This window comes from Colobus angolensis, unplaced genomic scaffold (genome assembly GCF_000951035.1).
Source record: "Colobus angolensis palliatus isolate OR3802 unplaced genomic scaffold, Cang.pa_1.0 Scaffold299, whole genome shotgun sequence".
NCBI classification, from domain to species: domain Eukaryota; kingdom Metazoa; phylum Chordata; class Mammalia; order Primates; family Cercopithecidae; genus Colobus; species Colobus angolensis.
The window spans coordinates 3,138,660-3,157,340 of NW_012116254.1; the positions used below are offsets into that span (position 1 = coordinate 3,138,660).

At 48.3% G+C, this 18,681-nt stretch overlaps 1 protein-coding gene across 5 annotated transcripts in view; it reads right to left on the bottom strand.

The window, feature by feature from the left end:
- Positions 1-15,122: 15,122 nt before the first annotated feature.
- The window catches only part of LOXHD1 (lipoxygenase homology domains 1), a 185,779-nt gene continuing 182,220 nt past the window's right edge, over positions 15,123-18,681 (bottom strand). For 2 of the 5 annotated variants that reach the window (XM_011949345.1, XM_011949348.1), the window contains 2 exons: positions 15,791-16,103; positions 15,123-15,371 (listed from right to left, as the gene is read on the bottom strand). In XM_011949345.1, coding sequence (XP_011804735.1) covers positions 15,369-15,371; positions 15,791-16,103 — 316 coding nt within the window. In that variant the 3' untranslated portion in view covers positions 15,123-15,368. Of the gene's footprint in view, positions 15,372-15,404; positions 16,104-18,681 lie in introns of those variants that run through there. The other 3 variants (XM_011949344.1, XM_011949343.1, XM_011949346.1) reach the window with 3 other exon arrangements.

The window sequence follows — 18,681 nt, forward strand, 5'->3', positions numbered from 1 at the left end:
AGCCTGGCCAACATGGTGAAACCCTGTCTCTACTAAAAAGGCAAAAATTAGCTGGGTGTGGTGGTGGGTGCCTGTAATCTCAGCTACTCGGGAGGCTAAGGCAGGACACTCCAGCCCGGGTGATAAGAGTGAAACTCGGTCTCAAAATAAAAGAGGGAAAGAGGGAGAAAGGATTGGGAGGAGAAGAGGAGAGGAAGGAAGAGAAGAATAGAGAGAGTGAGCTGAGAATTTATCTGAGCTTGCTCAGAGTTGATTTCTGGGAGGGTTTCTGTCCTGTTATATGTGGCATCCTGTGGGTGACAGGGAGGTGAGTTAGGTGAACACACATGGGACATGCCCTTTCACAAGGCTTGGGCAGTCATTTGGAGAGTGAGCTGAAATCCATGTCTTGTTAGAGATAGGGATGGGGTAGGCAGAAAGGAGCCCCAAACTATGGGTTTGGGACTGGCACCCCCATCCTATCATCTCCCAGAGGCTTCATTGTTGAGATGCTTCCCATGGAAAACAGATTGGGACATAGATTTTGGAATCAAGGTCTCTGCTCCCAGCATTTCCTCTGTCCGTCTCCCTCTGCCTTTGCTCCCTGGGGGCTGTGGACAGGAGGAGCTTCTGTGGAGGACTGGGAGTGGGCCTCCAGTTCCCCTGCCCCTGTAGAGGAATAATGGGGGAGGACATGGAGAAGCCACCGTCAAAGGCTGTCACAGCTGTGAGCCTGATGCCTCTGAGCCAAAAGGAGAGAGAGGGAGTTCACACCCCTGAGAGTAGCCCCCTGAGTCAGCTGGGACCTGGCCTGTCTGCTTTTCTCCTGCTTCTTCTCCTTCCCCTCCTTCCCAGCTTATCCTCCTTCTTGCCTCTTTACATCACTGCCTTTACCTGGTGGGGATGAGGCCCCATGGGGAAGGTGCCGATGTGGAGGAAGTGGAGACCGAGATTCGCCATACTGCCCAGCGAGGCTGTGTGAGCACCGGGCTGTGTATGGTCCCCAAAGCCTCAACTCTGCCCCAGCTGAGCGATGGATGCCCCTCTGGGCTTCCTGCCCAGCTTCCCCTTTTGCCTCCAGCCTGGAGCCTTGCTTTCCCTGGAGACAGCTCATGGAGTCCCCCACCACACTGGAGGGAGCATGACCACCACACTGCTGGGCCTGGCAGACACCACGTCCTTGGCAGGGCTCCTGGATGGGCATGCCTTATGCTGCTCTGCAGGGTCAGAGAGGAAAGGGGCCCTTTGCCCTGGCTGGCCTGTGCCCTCACCTTTGAGCCTCTGCCCCCACTCCACCCCTGGCCTCGGATGCGGCTCATTTCTCAGCCATGGAGCCAGCCGCACCAGCCCTTGAGGGGGTAATTTGGTTGCCCCTGGTAAGTGAAAGGATTATCCTCAGTGTTGATTGTCCTTTTTTGTAATCCTCCTGCTGTTCTGTTCTGTTGTGCTGTGCAACATTTTGCTACATAGACTATTTTATAGCAGAAAGCTAGAAGAATATTTATTATGAATATTAAAGCAATAGTGCATCAATGAAAAGGTGGAGACATTAGGAATTGTGTAAATGCTTAGATTCACTTTTGGTGGATTTTTTGTACTTTATTTATAACTAATAAAAATGAACTGCATTGCTAACTACACCTTACTCGTGCTGGGTGTTTATTTTGGTGCATACCCAGGGCATGTCAGAGGAAGCCTCTCCAGGCCTCTGTCTTTGTCCAAGATAGGAGACACTATCAGTTATCTGTCTAGCTCTCACCAACTTGCCTCGTTCTCTCTCCTTTTTCTCTTATTTTCCTCTTCCCTTTCTACCCTTCTTTCACCCTCTTCTTCCCCCCTCCCACTCCTTCTTTTCTCTTATCTATTTCTTTCTTTTACCTCTTTGTCTCTTAAAGAATCTGTTCTATGACTGTGGACCAACCATCTAATTGACCTATTTCCTTTAGGTATGAATTGTAAAGGGGATTTTTTTTTTTTTTCTTGAGTGTAGTGGCACAATCACGGCTCACTGCAGCCTCAACCTCCTGGACCCAAGCCATCCTTTCACCTCAGCCTTCCAAGTAGCTGGGACCACAGGTGTGTGTGCCATGATGCCTGGTTAATTTTTATTTTATTTTATTTTTTGTAGCAACAGGGTTTTGTTATATTGCCCAGGCTGGTCTCGATCTCCTGAGCTCAAGTTATCCTCCCAGCTTAATCCCAAAGTGCTAGGATTACAGGTGTGAGCCACCATGCCTGGTCAAAAGTTCCCATTTTTGATCAATCTTCAGATGAGTGTTTGAACTGGAGGGCTACTTGGATTCTCTATAAAAGAGAAGGAACTTGATTTTCAACGGGTGTTGGTTTTCTATTCCCTTATAAGAGCCCATGCTCACATGCTCTTTGCATTGTCTAGAATCTGCCCTCCAAAAAGTGTGGGGTCAGTGAATGAAAAACTGCAAACAGAACCCACATTAATGAACTTTGAAAAAAAAGTAATATATTTTATTTTGTAGGGCAGTTTTACGTTTACAGAAAAATGAGCATAAAATACAAAGATTTCCATCTATCCTGTCATCTCCACACCAGTTTATCCCATTATTAACATCTTGCATTGATGTGGAGCATTTGTTACAATTGATGGACCAATATTGATGCATTAAGTAAAGGCCATAGTTTACATAAGGTTAATGAATGTTTAGATTCTTAGTTTTTGTTCAAGTGAGATGAACCTAAGTCTGTAGTTTTCCATACCTTTCTCTCTGTATCTCTTTTGATCCATGTGCTCACCCCAGCCAGTCCTGTGAATGTGGCATGACATTTCTCTTCTCTGGCTCTGCTGGTGTGGATGGTAGCCTAAGCTCTTTCCAACTCTAAAATGCCACAGGTCTCTATTTCAAGTTCCTACCTCCCTCTATTATCCGTTTGTCTGTTTAATCTGTTAGCATTTAAGATGGAGGTGATCCTGGGAGGAAAGGTCTGGGCTGCTTTTGGGGTGAAGGGAGAGGGATTCGAGAAGAGCAGTTCTCTTTCCTTGGATTTTGTGTCCACTCAACACATGAAAATTTATTCAGTCTTCCTAGACTCTGCCCCCGCCCCTTTCCCATTGCAGCACCCAGGAGAAAGAGGTTCTCAGAAAACATCCACATATGTGCCCTGTGACTTCCTGTCACCATAATGACCCCTCAGGTTAAGGAGGAGTGAAATCTGTCTTCATCTCACTCCCAGACACTCTCGGGTGCCTCCCAGCCAGTACTTTTCTCCCTATAGCTCCCCCAGTCCTCACCATCACCTGCAACCTCACACCTGGCTTCTTCCTCTTTCTCCTCCCCAGTGCTCTGCAGGCCATGGGAAGCCCCTCCCACTCCTGGGAAGTGGGAAACAAGATCCTTCTCTTGCAGGCATTGTCCTGTCCTCACTCCCTCTGGCCCTCAGTTACATGCCCTATTCAGCAGTCTTCAACCTGGCAAATAACATGTCTCTACCCACACTTATCCACCACTGAGTGGCCTGGGATTTCCACCCTGGTCCTGCAACCAGTCAGAGCAGCTACTCTTTGGTCTGTTTTAAATATGGAGCTTCCGTTGAACATATCGTTTGATGAAAAGCCCACTCTTGAGCTTCCTGCGCTAGCTGCTTGCTGTGTGACTTTGGGCAAGTTACTTAAACTCTCTGTGCTTTGGCTCCTTCATCTATGAAAGGGGGATAATAATGGTATCTGCCGCATAGGCTTTTATGAGAATTTGATGAGCATAATATGTGTAAGCACTTAACATGTGTCTCAACTATAGTGAGCATTATATAAATATTAGCTGTTAAGATGATGATGATATTATTTGTTTTAAACCCTGCCTTCTGTTGGCTTTCTCTTTGATCCTCTTGGCTCTCCTCCCTCTCCTTTTCCTAGGTGGTTTCCCAGACCTTATCAATATCTACCCTTCTCCTCTGGCCACTTCCTGCCATGGTCAACCACCAGCAGTCCCTGTCCAGCAGGGGGCTAGTGGCTGAGGTCTCAGCACTAAGACTTCTCAAATCACTGATAAAACAATTTTTTTTTCTGCATTCAGTTGGAAACTCTAGAAGAAAAGGCACATTGAGGCCACTAGGCTAGAAGTACAGACCCATCTTCCCTCCTGTTCATAAGCAACCTCCCCTGCAACACCATTCAGGTGCCCCTACCAAAACTACCCCTTCTACCTTCTAAATTTAGGACTAAAATGTACTTTTCTCTCCAGGCCCTTCTGTCCAAAACCTCCTTTCTTAGAGAGTCTATTTATTCCCTTTGTCCAAGGCTGAGATGGCCCTATCTGTTCCCTGAAACCCCCTTATCTTAACCTTGCTCAGGGCATTTGGGGATGTCTGTGGGTGGTTGATGCCTGGTGCCAGGCTCTGAAAAGGGGCTGGGAGTAATGGGAGTGCCTGTTCAGGATGGACACACCAAGGGTCCTCAGGAAGTAGGGCACCCATAGCCCTGTCCAAACTCATCCATTTGTACTCCACAAATCAATATCCAGAAAGGATGTACCTGGACTGAGCTGAGTTTGCTTGTACCAAAATTTTGGATGTAAAGAGTTGTTTAGCCAAAGAACCAAGAAAACAACATTAGAAGGCTTTTGTTTAACCTACTTAAGAGCGAGAGTGTTTTCTAGACTTCGGTGCAACAGTTTGTATGTAAATAGCTTGTGCTAATTGCAAATAAGTCTTATCTCTTCTTTAAAGTAGACCCTGAGGGACTTTTATCTGGAAATACTTTGTTAGCAGTTACTCCAAAGCAATATAATTACTGTTCTCTCCAAACATTCTTTAATACAGACTGTGTCTGAATCAGGGGAGGAAAGAAGGAGCTGATATAAAACCTTGTCACTCACAAAGCCATCCTTATAAGGAAGAACTTTCGAGCCATGTGAGCCATCAATACCCAAGGGGGTGTGGGGAGGGAATGAGCTGCTCTTGCAAGGACTGCAGGAAAAGAAAAGGAGGTGCTGGGGGGACGGAACCCTCCCCTTCCTTTGTTTTCTTCACCCTGAGCCCTAATGAGGGGCTTGGCCAGAGAGAGGTGGCATTTCAGCACAAACTGTCTATCCTGGACCACAGGATGTTAGCAGAAGAGGTATTGGGGTGAGAGGTTGAGGGAGGCCCTTTTCCGGAGAAGGAGCTGTACACACTCACCATGCTGGCTGCCTGGTCTCAGCCTCAGGATTAGGACTGTTGGGATACAGAGTTCCAGGGCAGCTATAGGTAGAAGAATAGCTTTCTGCTGGGGCCAGGATAGGAGGAGTTCACTCTCAGGTGCCAGCCCTGCATTTGCATGAGCTTGAGGTTGGGTGCCTTCCTAACGTTTTGCACCCTGGGCCTTTGCTTGCCTCACCTCAGTCCTGGCCCTGCTTTCTGCCCTGCCACGAGTATGAAGACTTATTGAAATGCAAAACCTGTCCAGGTGTAGTGTAATCTCAGCACTCATGCCTGTGACCCCAGCACTTTGAGAGGCTGCTGGAAGAACACTTGAGGCTAGGAGCTTGAGATTAGCCTGGGCAACACAGTGAGATCCCTGACTCTACATAATTTTTTTTTAAAAAAATCAGCCGGTCATAGTGGTGTACACCTGTAGTCCTAGCTACTTGGGAGGCTGAGGCAGGAGGACTGCTCGAACCCACGAGTTCAAGGTTGCGGTGAACTATGATGGTGCCACTGCACTTCAACCTGGGCGGCAGAGGAGACCTTGCCTCAAAAAAAGAAAAAAAAAGGCTGGGCGCGCTGGCTCATGCCTGTAATCCCAGCACTTTAGGAGGCCGAAACGGGTGGATCATGAGGTCAGGAGTTCAAGACCAGCCTGGTCAAGATGCTAAAACCCTGTCTCTACTAAAAATACAAAAATTAGCTGGGCGTGGTGGCACGTTTCTATAATCCCAGCTACTCGGGAGGGTGAGGCAGGAGAATCGCTTGAACCCGGGAGGCAGAGGTTGCAATGAGCCGAGATCTTGCAACCTCACCCCCGCCTGGGCAAAAAAAGGGAAACCCCCTCCCGAAAAAAAAAAAAAAAAGAAAAAGAAAAAGAAAGCAAAGTTCAGGCCAGAGTAGGATGGGGTAAGACTTGGAGGGAGTCACCCTCCTGGAGGCTTCTCATAGGCACCCATCATTCCTTCCTCACAGTAGACAGCAGGGATGAGGGCAGTAGCCAGGCTGGGCACAGCAATCAGGAGAGAGAATGCGGCAGGAAGGCCACCTTTCCGGACCCTTCTCCCCAGGCCCTTGTAAGGGGGTTTCCCCTCTTCTTCACCTGCAGTCTCAGCATGGCCTGGGAGGCAGAGGGCCGACTGGAATGCGTCAAGCAACAGAGCTTGCCCAATGCCCCAGCATCCCCTAGGGAAAATCAGTGCCCGGCCCAAAGAAGCCATCTCATCCTATAAAAGTACAGAGTTGGGATCTGGTTGATGAATTTGGCAAGACTCCCAGCCCCCTCCCTCTCCCCTCTCCCCAACCACACACCTGCTCCCACTTCCTCTACTGCTGCCCCAAGGCCTGCTCCCGAGGGGTCCCATCCGGGCACTCAGGGTGTGGAGGGCCCCCATTAGACAGCCAGGATCAAGCCCAGCCTTGCCCCTGTGTGACCCTCAGTGAGTCAGAGGCTCTCTCTTGTTCTCCGTCCTTGCTCCTGTAACGCAGAAAGGCTGCACTGGCGTGGGGCCTCATCCCACCCTCTTTGTTCCCCCTGTATCTCCATAAACAGCATGGCTGCCTCTGGTTTCAGGAGGCTCCCATTGGGTGAAGAGTAGTCTCTGCTTTCTCGGTGCTACCTGAAACTCATTATTACATTCTATTTCCTTTGAATAAACCAGTAGCAACTGTTTTGTTAAAAATGGAAGATGTGTCAGACATGTGTTTTTAGGTACATGTTTCCAAATCTGTGGCTGTAAGGGTTTGAGGTAGCTTATGATAATACATAAAGTATCCTTATACACACATTTGTAGTTATTTATTTATCTAAAGCCAGGATGTAGGAACTAAAAACTGGAGATGGCTCCATTTAAATTCAGAGATTAAACTCATTTGTTCTGGAAGCTCCTCTTAAAGAACCACAAAAGAATCAGAAACACTTAAATCCACTGGGCCTAGGCGATGAGAGATGTCAACAAAGTGTTGCAAGATGAAAGAGGATGGACTAGATGAAACCGATTAGCAGAGAAAAGAAAACTAACACCTCTTAGCCTGCGGCTGAGAAGCCAACGTGAAGGAAGTTTCTTAAGAATTGGAAGTGCCAGAAATCTCTAAAGGGTGGAGTACAATGAAGAAGCTGAAAACAGGAAGATGGGTTGAAAGTTTAAGGAGCAGTTAAAGACTGGGATTCCTTTCCCACCCTCAACCAGGGACCTACTCACTTACTCCCATACCCCATATTCCAGAGACATTTACTCTCTGGAGAACTGTCTCCAGACAGAGATCTGAGGCCCTGGGCCTGGGGACAATAGGCTCAGGGGAAGACGGCAGTGTGGGACTGCACAGCTGGCAGTGGACGTGAAAGCCCTCACTCTGCGTCTCAGGCCACAACAAGCACCCAGCTCCACACTTGCTTCCCAGATGTGGAAAACGTGTCTGGACTTCCATAAAGACATTTCTGTATGGGTCTTCATCTGGGGGCAGGAGGCACTGGCCTCTCCTAAGAGGCCTGCGAGGCCATTTTCCCTGGTGCTCTTTGACATGGACTAGGCATGTGGCTTTGGGGACAGAGAGTGGGGCAATTCTGCAGGAGGCCAGAGCAGTGGCGTCAAAGCACTCAGCTCTCTGGGGGTAGAGTCCCACCTGTGAATGACCTAGAACTGGAGGAGTGCCCTCAAGCTCTCTTGCACATATACTGGTAGCCTCATACTGGTAGCTGCTGGATCAAAACCCAGCAGCCCAGGATGAGCTACAGTGTTCCTTTGCCTGAGCTTTCAGTGCAGATACTCAGTTGTGAGTAAGGGTATTTGCACGATGAGCTGGAAACATTAAGGCACACACACAGGGTTTTTCCAGAAGAGATAGGAAGAAGGATGAATTCAGTCTCTCCAGTTACTAGAGTCCTCTCCCTGGACTGGGGAGCCTCCTAGGGAGCCTTCTGCCTTGGGCAGGCTGCAGGGTCAAAAGCCCAGAGCTTTGGGAGGGCTGGAGGCATCAGAAAAGACAAGGTTAAGGTATTGGGGGAGGGGAAGTAGGGCCCTGGCTGGAATACCAGGGAAGAGGAAACGGGATGCTGGAGTCAGTGTTTACCTTTATCATCTAGACCTGGGGCAGCCCTGTTTCATCAGCTTGCTTCTGAGGCTGAAGTTTTCTTGGCAATAGCCTGACAGCCTCTCCCTCTAGAGTGCTGAGCTGGTTCCAAAAGACAGCAGGATCTCTTGGAGAGGAGAAAGTCTCAGGTTTCAGATTTTTGTCTTTGCTAGAGTCACAGTGGGACAGAACAAGAAAAATAATGAGAGTGCATCTAGTCACTAGAGTTACAAACCTAGTAAGTAATAGAGCTGAAACTGATAATGACCGTTAACACTTCCTAAGCCCTTACTGGGTGCCAGACACTGTGTTAAGCTGGTTACATGAACTGCCTCATTCATCCTTATAATAATTCCATGACATTGGTATCATCTCCAACTTTCAGGGGAAAGGGAGGCAGAGGGTAGTTCCATAACTTGCCCAAAGTACACTGCCAGGAAGTGAGGCTGGGATTTGAACCCAGACTCCAGAACACTCAACTCTTACCCTAGGCTGCTCCTCTAGGCCCCAGGTCTCTGAATCACAGTTCTTGGCCTTTGGCTTTACTCCAGGGATGTCCAGGGATGCACAGAACTACAGTCAGTCCTCCATATCCTTGGGGAATTGGTTCCAGTACTCCTGCATATATCAAAATCCACGGATGCCTAAGTCCCTGAGCAAAGCCCTCAATCACAGGCTTTGCCTCTATGGATATAGAGGATCTCTGCACTTTCACTTCTACCAACCTGGTCTGGACCACTCTCATCTCATGCTAGGGCTATTGCAGTAACCTTCCAGCAGATTTCCTGCTTCTACCCTATAATCGATCCTGAATATAGCAACCCCAGTGATCTAGTTAAAATGTAAGTTAGACGATGTCATTCTCTGCTCATCCAATAGCTACCCATCTCTTTCAGAGTACATGCCAGAGACCCTCAAGTACCTTCAAGGTCCTGTAGGACTCATCACTGCTCTGGCTATATCTCCTACTGGCTTGCTTGACCTCATGCTGCTTCTGCTACAGTGGCCTCCCTGAAGTTTCAACAACATTCCAGGTTTATCTTTGCTGTGCCATTTACTTGGAGTGCTTTCCCTTCAGATGTCTACATGGCATCATCTCATCTGCATTAGGGATTTATTATGTCAGGTTTTTACCACCCTATTTAAAGTTGCAAATATCCCCCATGTTTCTCTTCCCTACTTTATTTTCCTTCATTATGAATTTCCATATGACATATCATGCAGTTTATTTATTTGTTTGCTTACATCTGTGTCCCCCAGTTAGAATATAAGCTCCGTGAAATCCAGGATTTTCATCTCTTTTACTTGCCACTTTTTCCCCAGCACTGACATGTGAATGAATGACCAGGGGTAACTTCTACTGAATGGCTCTAGGCTGGACCAGGACTCCTGGTGTTGTCCTTCCTCAGCCCCAACAATACATAGAAGCTCCCTGAGGCAAAGGGTTCCACGGATCCCCTGAACAATCTTCTCTTCTATCCACCCCAGAGGTGAGCCCAGGGCCACTGTCGCTCAATACACAATGTGCATGCCCCAGGAAGGGTTTGAAATCTGAAGTTCCCAAACTTGGGAATTCCATTAAAGGGAGAGCTGGGCTGCCAGAAGGTTAAGCAATAGGTCTTTGGAGAAATGATTCAGACTGGCTAAGGGGCTCTTGGGCAATAGTTGAGGGATCAAGAAGAATATCCTGATCACAGATGATTAGGTTGGGCTTCCTCAAGTCCTTGAGCTGGGATGAGTCTCATCATAGAAATTTTTCTAAGCCATGAAATAGACTCATTTACCTACACACATCCATCCACCCACCAGCTCTCCATCTATCCATCCACCCATCCACTCATTCATCCACCCTCTCTCTCACCCATCTATCCATTTATCCATTCATGCATCCAGCCAACCAGTCAGCCAATAAGCCAGCTAGCCCCCCAGCCACCCATTCACTCATCCATCCACCCATTCACCCATTTACCCATCCATCCATCCACCCACCCACCCATCTATCTACCCATCCATCCATCCATCCATCCATCCATCCATCCATCCATCCATCCATCATACATTCATCCAGCCATCCATCATCTATTTATTCACCCATTCACTCATCCATCCACCCATTCACCCATTTACCCATCCATCCACCCACCCACCCATCTATCTACCCATCCACCCATTTATCCATCTACCCACCCACCCCTTCATCTATACATCCACCCATCCACCCACCCATTCCATCCACCCATCCAACCATCCACCCATCCATCTCTCCATCCACCCATCCAACCACCCACCTACCCATGTATCCATCCATCCACCCATCCAACCATCCATTCATCCATTCATCCACACACCCATCTATCCACCCACCCCCCCATCCACCCACCTACCCATCCAATCATCTATCTATGCATCCATTCACCACACATGCACTTAGTACCCACACTATGCCCTGGGCCCTGTGCTAAGTGCTGGGGTTACAGAGATGAGTGAGACCTAGCTTTTCTCCTTAAGGACTCACAATCCAGTTAGGAAGACACATGAGGAGACACACAATTCCAACATACCTCTCATAGATGTGGATGGGCTTCTAGCTCTGTCTTGGGGGAGGGGTAATGGAAATGTTTCTTGGAGTGATTGGAGGCCTTAAGTTGAGACGTAAAGAATGTGATGCACAGGGAAGGAGCTTCCAGAAGGCTGACTAGAGGGGCCCTGAACTCACCCCCTCCACCAAGAACAACCAAAACAGCAAGTAGATAACCACATATCAAATAGAGCTTCCAAGAGAGAACACTAGAATTCAACAGGGAAGTGAGAGGGAACTTCTAAAGCATGGAAGGAGAGGGCAGGGATTGGCTCAGAGCCAGGAGGGGAAAAGGTAAGCAAGAGATCCCCAGTGGTCCACATTACACTGCAGTCCTCATCATGGCAAAGTGCTTCAGCCCTCATGGGCTGAGACAAGTATGAAGAACTGCCTAGAGCCCACGTGACTGCATTGCTCCAGAGATCGTGTTCATACCAGGTCCACACACCCCCTGAGACCAAAGCAGCTGCAGCACAGCACCATCTTAAGAACCCAGCCACCACCAGACTACATCCTGCCCCCGGGGTCCAACAACCCCTGCATCTCCACATCCCTGGATACTCACCCACAACCCCCACATCTACCCAGAGGCCTGCAGCATTGCAACAATGGCTGGACCCAGGAGTGTGACCAGGTCCCCAGCACTCTAGCCCACATAGTATCCTATATCTTGGGGAATGGGTGATGCAGCATGCCAAGGAGTCTCCCCTGGGGACAAAGGGAGCTGAAGTATGTGCTCCCCAGAGCCTGAGGGCCACCTGCCCTGGACTGCTGCCACTGCCCTTCAGCAGCAGAGCAGCAGGTCATGATCTCACTCAGAAGTGGGAGATAAAAAAGTTGTTCTCATGGAGGTAGAGAGTAGAATGATAGTTATCAGAAGTTGGGAATGGGGTTGGGAGGAATACAGAGAGGTTGGTTCACGGGTACAAACATGCAGTTAGATAGGAGGAATATGTTCTAGAGTTTTATAACACAGTAGGGTGACTCTAGTTGACAGTAATTTATTGTATATTTCGAATTAGCTGGAAGAGGAGATTTGAAATGTTCCCAACACAAGGAAATGATAAATGTTCGAGGTGATGGATATGCCAATTACCCCGCTTTAATCATTACAGATTGTATACATGTATCAAAATACCATAGGTACCCCATAGATGTGTACAATTATTGTGCATCAATTAAAAATAAAGAATGTGGGCGGGGAGTGGTGGCTTATGTCTATAATCTCAGCACTTTGCGAGGTGGGTGGATCACCTGAGGTCAGGAATTTGAGAACAGCCTGGCCAACATGGTGAAACCTCATCTCAACTAAAAATACAAAAATTAGCCGAGCATGGTCGCCTGTGTCTGTAATCCTAGCTGTTTGGGAGGCAGAGGCATGAGAATCACTTGAACCCGGAAAGTGGAGGTTGTAGTGAGCTGAGATCGTGCCACTGCACTCCAGCCTGGGTGGCAGAGTGAGACACTTCTCGAAAAAACAAAACAAATAATAACAAAAGAGAATGTGAAGCACAGTGCCTGGTAGAGTGGAGGAGTGGATGGGTGGCAAGGAGACTTCAGGCAAAGGTCAGCCCTGGCAGAGGACAGCAGAGAGGACAGTGTGTATGGCATTGCTGGGGGCCACCCTGCTGGGCACAGAGCTGTGGGCGACTTGCCCAGATGGAGATGGCCCAGGTCCAGGGACTTGGAGGACCAGGTGGGGGCAGGGGGTGGGGAGGCCTGTGGGTAAGAAAGTGCCCCAGAATGGACCAAAAGTATTAATGAGTTTAATGGAGCTCTCAAAGCAATTGTTTCCTCAGATCTCAACAAGTCCTCTGAAGAAAGCTGAGCCGGTAGGGCAGGTAAAGGATGACCAGAAAGCTGGCTAAGGTCCTGGGGTACGTTGTTGAGCCAGGCCAACACTACCCTGTCGATGGTAAGCCAACATTAATAGGACACACCAGCAGCAGGATGGTAACAGGTTCCTCCTGTACCAGCGGCGGCCGAGTCACCCACAGATGCCACACTCTGCAGTGAGAGCCCCATGTATCCTATCTCTTGCCAGAAGGACAGGGCAGAGAACCGGTTTAGACTCTGGGCCGCACACATCCCTCCAGATCCTGTCAGAGAATGGGAAGGCTGAGAGGAAGCAGTGGATTCAAGGGCAGGACATCCTGAGAGGCCTGCTGTGGGGCTGAGTGTGCGCCCTGCCTCCTGGCTGCCCTTGAATCTGAGGCGAGCGACTGGGGCTCCAGCAGGGCTATGTGAGAGGGGGTGTGTCCGCATATGGCAGACAAGCTGCCTGCCCCTTCTGGAGACGTGGCTGGGGTGAGATGGGCTGGCCCTGGTCACAGAGAGGTGAGAGGCCTGAACGGCTGGAGTGTGTCAGAGCGAAGGGTGCCCGAGGGCCTCTTGTGGAGTGTCTCAGATCCTAAATAAGAGGACAGAGTGGAGGGTGAACCCGCATAAGCGCTCATGAAAGTCTAAACACCTGTCAGGTCTGGAAACAAAGACACCAGCCATAATAGCAGCCCTCGGACAGGAAGCTGCCTGCTGCCTTCACTACTCCTCCTCCCGCAGTAGTCTGAAACCCTGGCGCACCAACAGGCAGGAGGAGGAGGGACAGGGCAAGGCAGGGGAAGAGAGGGGAGGCTGACTCACACACACACATATGCACACACACACGACACCCACATTCATGTACACACAGATTCACATGCATGCGCAGCACAACCACACACACTCATATACACACACACGCACACAGATTCACATGCATGTGCAGCACAACCACACACTCGTATACACACACACATGCACAGATTCACATGCATGCACACACCGCACTGCACTCATGTGTTCTCCCACACACGCCTTCACACACCCAGATACACATGCATGCACACTCCGCACCCACAATTGTGTACACACACACATATTCACAGGCACGCACACTCATGTGTGTGCACACATGCTCTCACACATATTCACATGCACACATATACCCCCCACACACCCATGCTCATGTATGCACACATGCATAGAGATTCACATACAGGCACACACCATGAACTAATGTGTACACCTACACAAACACCATACTTGCACACTACATAATACACTCACTGCACACACACACCATGCACACACACTCACACCCCTCCCTTACTGTGTGTGGGGCCCACCTGTGATGGGACTGAGCCAGGAGATGGCAGGAAGCTCAATTTTAAGTTTGATGTCTTTATCTTTATATTGGGGCTGGACATTTAAATTATAGAATGGAGATGGATTTCATGACTTAAAGTGTTTGTTGGACTTTTTATTACCTACTGGAGTCCACAGGAGTTGTGAGGCTTGTCTAAATTTTCATTTAGGGACAGGGGGAGAACCAGTTCCACAGAAAGAGATGGAAACAAAGCTGTTTAATGATGCCATCTTCCCCTCCCCATACACCCCAGTCCTGCGTGTTCAGCATGGTGGATATACTCACTATCTGGTGTAGGCACTGAATTAAAACTACATACACATGAACTCATTTAGTCCTCATAATAATTTACAAGGTGGGCATTATTATCATTCCCACTGTCTTACAGATAAGGAAACTGAGGCCCAAAGAGAGAAAATAATGTGCCGAAGTTCTCACAGTTGCGAAGAGGCAGAATGGGGATTTAAACCCAGGCTGATTGCCCCAGAGTCAGTGCATTTAAGCTCTCTCTAAGAGATCTCTGAGAGGGGCCTGAACTTGCCTCAGGGTCCTGAAGCCTCACTGCGAGTTTAGACCTTTCTGGGACAGAGGGTGCAGGGACAGCAAAGCGGCAGAAACACTGGTCCTGGGGTGCTCTCCTATAGGGATATTTTCCAGCCTGACCCACCTTGTTGCTGTCCTTTTCTCTGCAGGACAATCAGAAGTTAGGTGCTGATCTCTGCGAAGTCTTGCTGTGACTTCGTGACTGCCGATCAGGGAGAGTGTGTGTGCATGTGCGAATCTGTGTGGGTACTCAAATGTACAGTTCTCCTGCTGCCTCTCCAGCAAGGTCACATTCCCCTTGAGGGTAGAGACCAGGTCTTCACTTTGTTCCCAAGCCCCTCTCAGCTCTCCGTCCAAACCCTGCCCACAGAGAGCCACAGATTATAATCACCAAATAACCTGAATGACCCCGCTTTCTCTCCCGGCCTTAGAGTGCCAGTGACCAGGCTGTTGCAGGTGCATCCATATCAACTTTGTGTCCAGTCCTGTGTTAGCACAGGCTGGGATAACCAGCAGGAACTTGCCAATGCGTTCTCTGTAAAGTGATGGAAAGAATTATCTACTTTTCACAGGCTCATAAATCCCCCAGCAAAACACTTCCTCCTGATGTTTTTCTCCATTTGCCACTGGATTTATTGAAACTGGGGAAAATCATACACTTCTTAGCAAGTAGATGCTAAGATGAATTCTTTATAGGATATGGTTGGTAATAATTTAATTAGCCCAGCTTTTTTGGGGAAAAGTGTTAATTAGTTTTTGCTTAAAATACACCATCTCGATGCCCTCTCCTTCTCCACTTCTATCCCCTGGGTGAAGACTCAATTTCTCATCCACACTCGACAGCAAGTCCCAGCCTGATCACTACTGTTATTACAGAAAAAGGAAATACAAAAAGTTATTTTTGGGCTGCCACAGATTATGACACAAGCTAATTATGATCACTGTAGGTTCAATAAACTGGGGGTAGGGTGGGGAGCAGGACCCCATGAAGTTCTCAGCGGCCTGCTGGCCCCCAGTGCCAACTCCAGAGGCTTTGGAGGGCTGCTGACCATCAAGATGGAGGGCAGAAATGTGAGATCGGGGCATCTCAGTGAGAGGGTGGGGGCCGTAGCCCCTCAGACAGAAGGGAAGAGGTCTCTCCAGGTGAGCCCATCCCCCTGCTTCTTGTCCAGCCACCTGCCGCAGTTGAAGATGGTGGCCACGCCGGTGCTGGTGTTGGTGACCTCCACCTTCTCCACCAGCCAGCCTGAGCAGTAGCCGCTGCTGTCGTGCTCCAGGCGTACCTTGCGCAGCTCGCCCAGCTCCAGCGTCTCCAGGAAGAAGCGGTCTGTGCTGCCTCGCTCGAAGAGGTTGCGCATTTTCTGCTTCAGCTCCCGCTTGCCTGTGTCTCCGTTGGCCCCAAAGATGGTCACGAAGACGTTGGCGTCGGTGCCTGCCCCTGGCTCATAGCCTGTCGTCACGATGACTTCGTACTTGACGGGCACCAGGCTCTGGATCTTGCTGGCAAAGCTCTCTGTCGTCTTGGTAACTTCGAATACCTTGAAGTACTTCCTTTTCCTCTTGAGGGGGATGAGGCAGTCGCAGTTAAAGAAGTACCTGGCAGAGAGGTGGGAGAGAGGAGGGGGAGGGGCTAAGCAGACCCCAGCCAAGGCTGCTCCCTCCCCAGATCCCCTTGCTCATCCATAAATGGTCCCTTCCCAAGGTGATGGGATATCGGAGCTGGAAATGTTGGGTTAAACTGTGGGTATGGATTCTTGTTTAACTTAAAATTCGCCATGGACAGGCATCTCCATTCTTCCAGTTGCTTCTTGATTCTTCTACTTCTTTTTTGCCCCTCATACTCCATGTACAATCCATAAGCAAATCCTATTGACTCTAATTTTTTTTTTCACCATCTTGGCCGGGCTGGTCTGGAACTCCTGACCTCATGATTCACCCGCTTCAGGCTCCCAAAATGCTGGGATTACAGGCCTGAGCCACTGCGCCCAGCTGACCCTATTTTTAAGACATATCCAGAACCAGCCCACTTGAAAACTATCCAGTATCTATCTGCCCTGCTGCTACTTGTGTCTAAGTCACCATCATCTCCTATTTGGAAATTATCAAGAGTCTCCTAACTGGTCTTCTAGCTTTTTGCTACCTGTGGTCAATTCTGTATGCAGCAGCCATGTGATCCTGTTGAGATGTAAGCCCAAGTATGACCTTTCCCTGTTCAGAACCCTCCAGTGGCTTCCCATGTCAAGTAAAAGCCAAAGACTTTACAATGGTCTGCAAAACTCCTCATGATCTGACTCTTCTCTCCCTTGTGTTTTCCTTTATTCATTTTTATGTATTTTTAATTTTTATTTTCTTTAGAGACAGGGTACCAGTTTGCTACCCAGGTTGAACTGCAGTGGTGTGATCATAGCTCACTATAACCTTGAACTCCTGGGCTCAAGTCATCCTCCTGCCTCAGCCTCCTGAGTAGCTGGGAATATGAGCATGCACTATCACACCCAGCTAATTAAAAAATATATATTTTTGTAGAGATAGGGTCTCACCATGTTTTCCAGGCTAATCTTAAACTTCTGGCCTCAAGCAATCCTCCTGCGCTGGCCTCCCAAAGCACTAGGATTACAGGTGTGGGTCACTGCACACAGCTGTGCTTTCCTTTCTCACCTGTCACCTGCTCTTTTCCAAGCTCACTCCCATCTGCAGATACTCTTGCTCCCTCAAAGGGACTGGTTAATGTTTGTACCTGGTGGTGTCACCTTTAGAGGAAGTTGCTGAATCCAGAGTGACAATTTTAGGCAAAACCAAGTGGAAATATGACTATTAAATTTGTGCTCCCAAATTCCTTACACTTGACTGAGTTGAACTAAGAGTTTGTGTATATATGCATGCATGTGTGTGTGTGTGTGTGTGTGTCTATGTGTTCACAGACTGCAGAGTACAAGGGGAAAGAGAAAGTCCTCTACCAAAGAAGCCATCACAAGCAGAAGCAAGTATGGAGCCAAGAGAATTGTCTTGGACCAAGAAGTCCTCCCAAACCTTCTCTTGAACATCTCCAATTTTAGACTCTGGGTAATGACAGTGGGTTCAGGAATTACAAAGGAAAAAGTCAGACAGCATGGTGGGAAAATGCTGCACATGATGTGAGAGGGCATGGTTTGCCCTAGCCCTGCCACCTACCACCTGCGTGACCTTGGACAAGTCACATCTCCTACCCAGATCTTGATTTTCCCATTGGCAAAGCTGGAGGTTTGTACTGAACAATTGCTATGGTTTCTTCCCACTCCAAATTGCTAATATGCTAACACCTTTGAAAACAAGCAGTCTTGGTGCTGGCTAACAACTTCAGGAATGCAACACTGAAAAGGTGTGCCCAATGGTGCAAAATCAAACCCTATTTTAGATGAACATTCTTAACAGAAAAAAACAAAAAACAACAACAACAACAAAAAACACCTTTGGTTTTTTGCCTGCTTACACAACTCCAGGACTTTGCATTCTTGAATCTCATTAGCTCCCACAACAACCCTGGGCATCATCCTCCCATTTCATAGGAGGAGGAACTGAGGCTTGGAGAAGAAAAGTCACTGCTTAAGGTGACCCAGAATCAAAGCCTGCCTGGCCCTGAAGAATAAGCCATTTAAAGACATTTGCAGGAAATCCTTATTCTGTTTTGAGATTGTCTTCCCCCAATTTATCACTTGATAAATTTGGATTGTTGTTACATACTACAATTTCTTAGAGGAGGATATACGTGCATTGTTTTAAAATTCTCTTAAAATGCATTTCTTTATGCATATGCCCACTAATATGCATAATTCTATATAACTACAAAAATCATCTGATCCTATACATACTTTTCTAAATGTACTTTTTTTTGCTCCCTCTTTGCTTGGCTCTCTCTCTTTCTTCTTCCTCTCACTTCAGCATCCCTTCTCCTCAGATAACCCATGTAACAGTTGAGGGTGTAGCCTGCCAAATTTCCCTCCGTTTCACCCAACCCTGCACAGACCCACGTGTACATAGACATATGGGGATGTCAGTGTTCCCTTTACAAAACGGCATCACATAAGACATGTTTTCCTGTGTCTCGATTTTCTCACTCAATAATACTTCCTGGGAATTGCTCCAAGTCATCTGGTATGTATTTAATTCATTATTTTTGATGGCTGAAAAATATTCC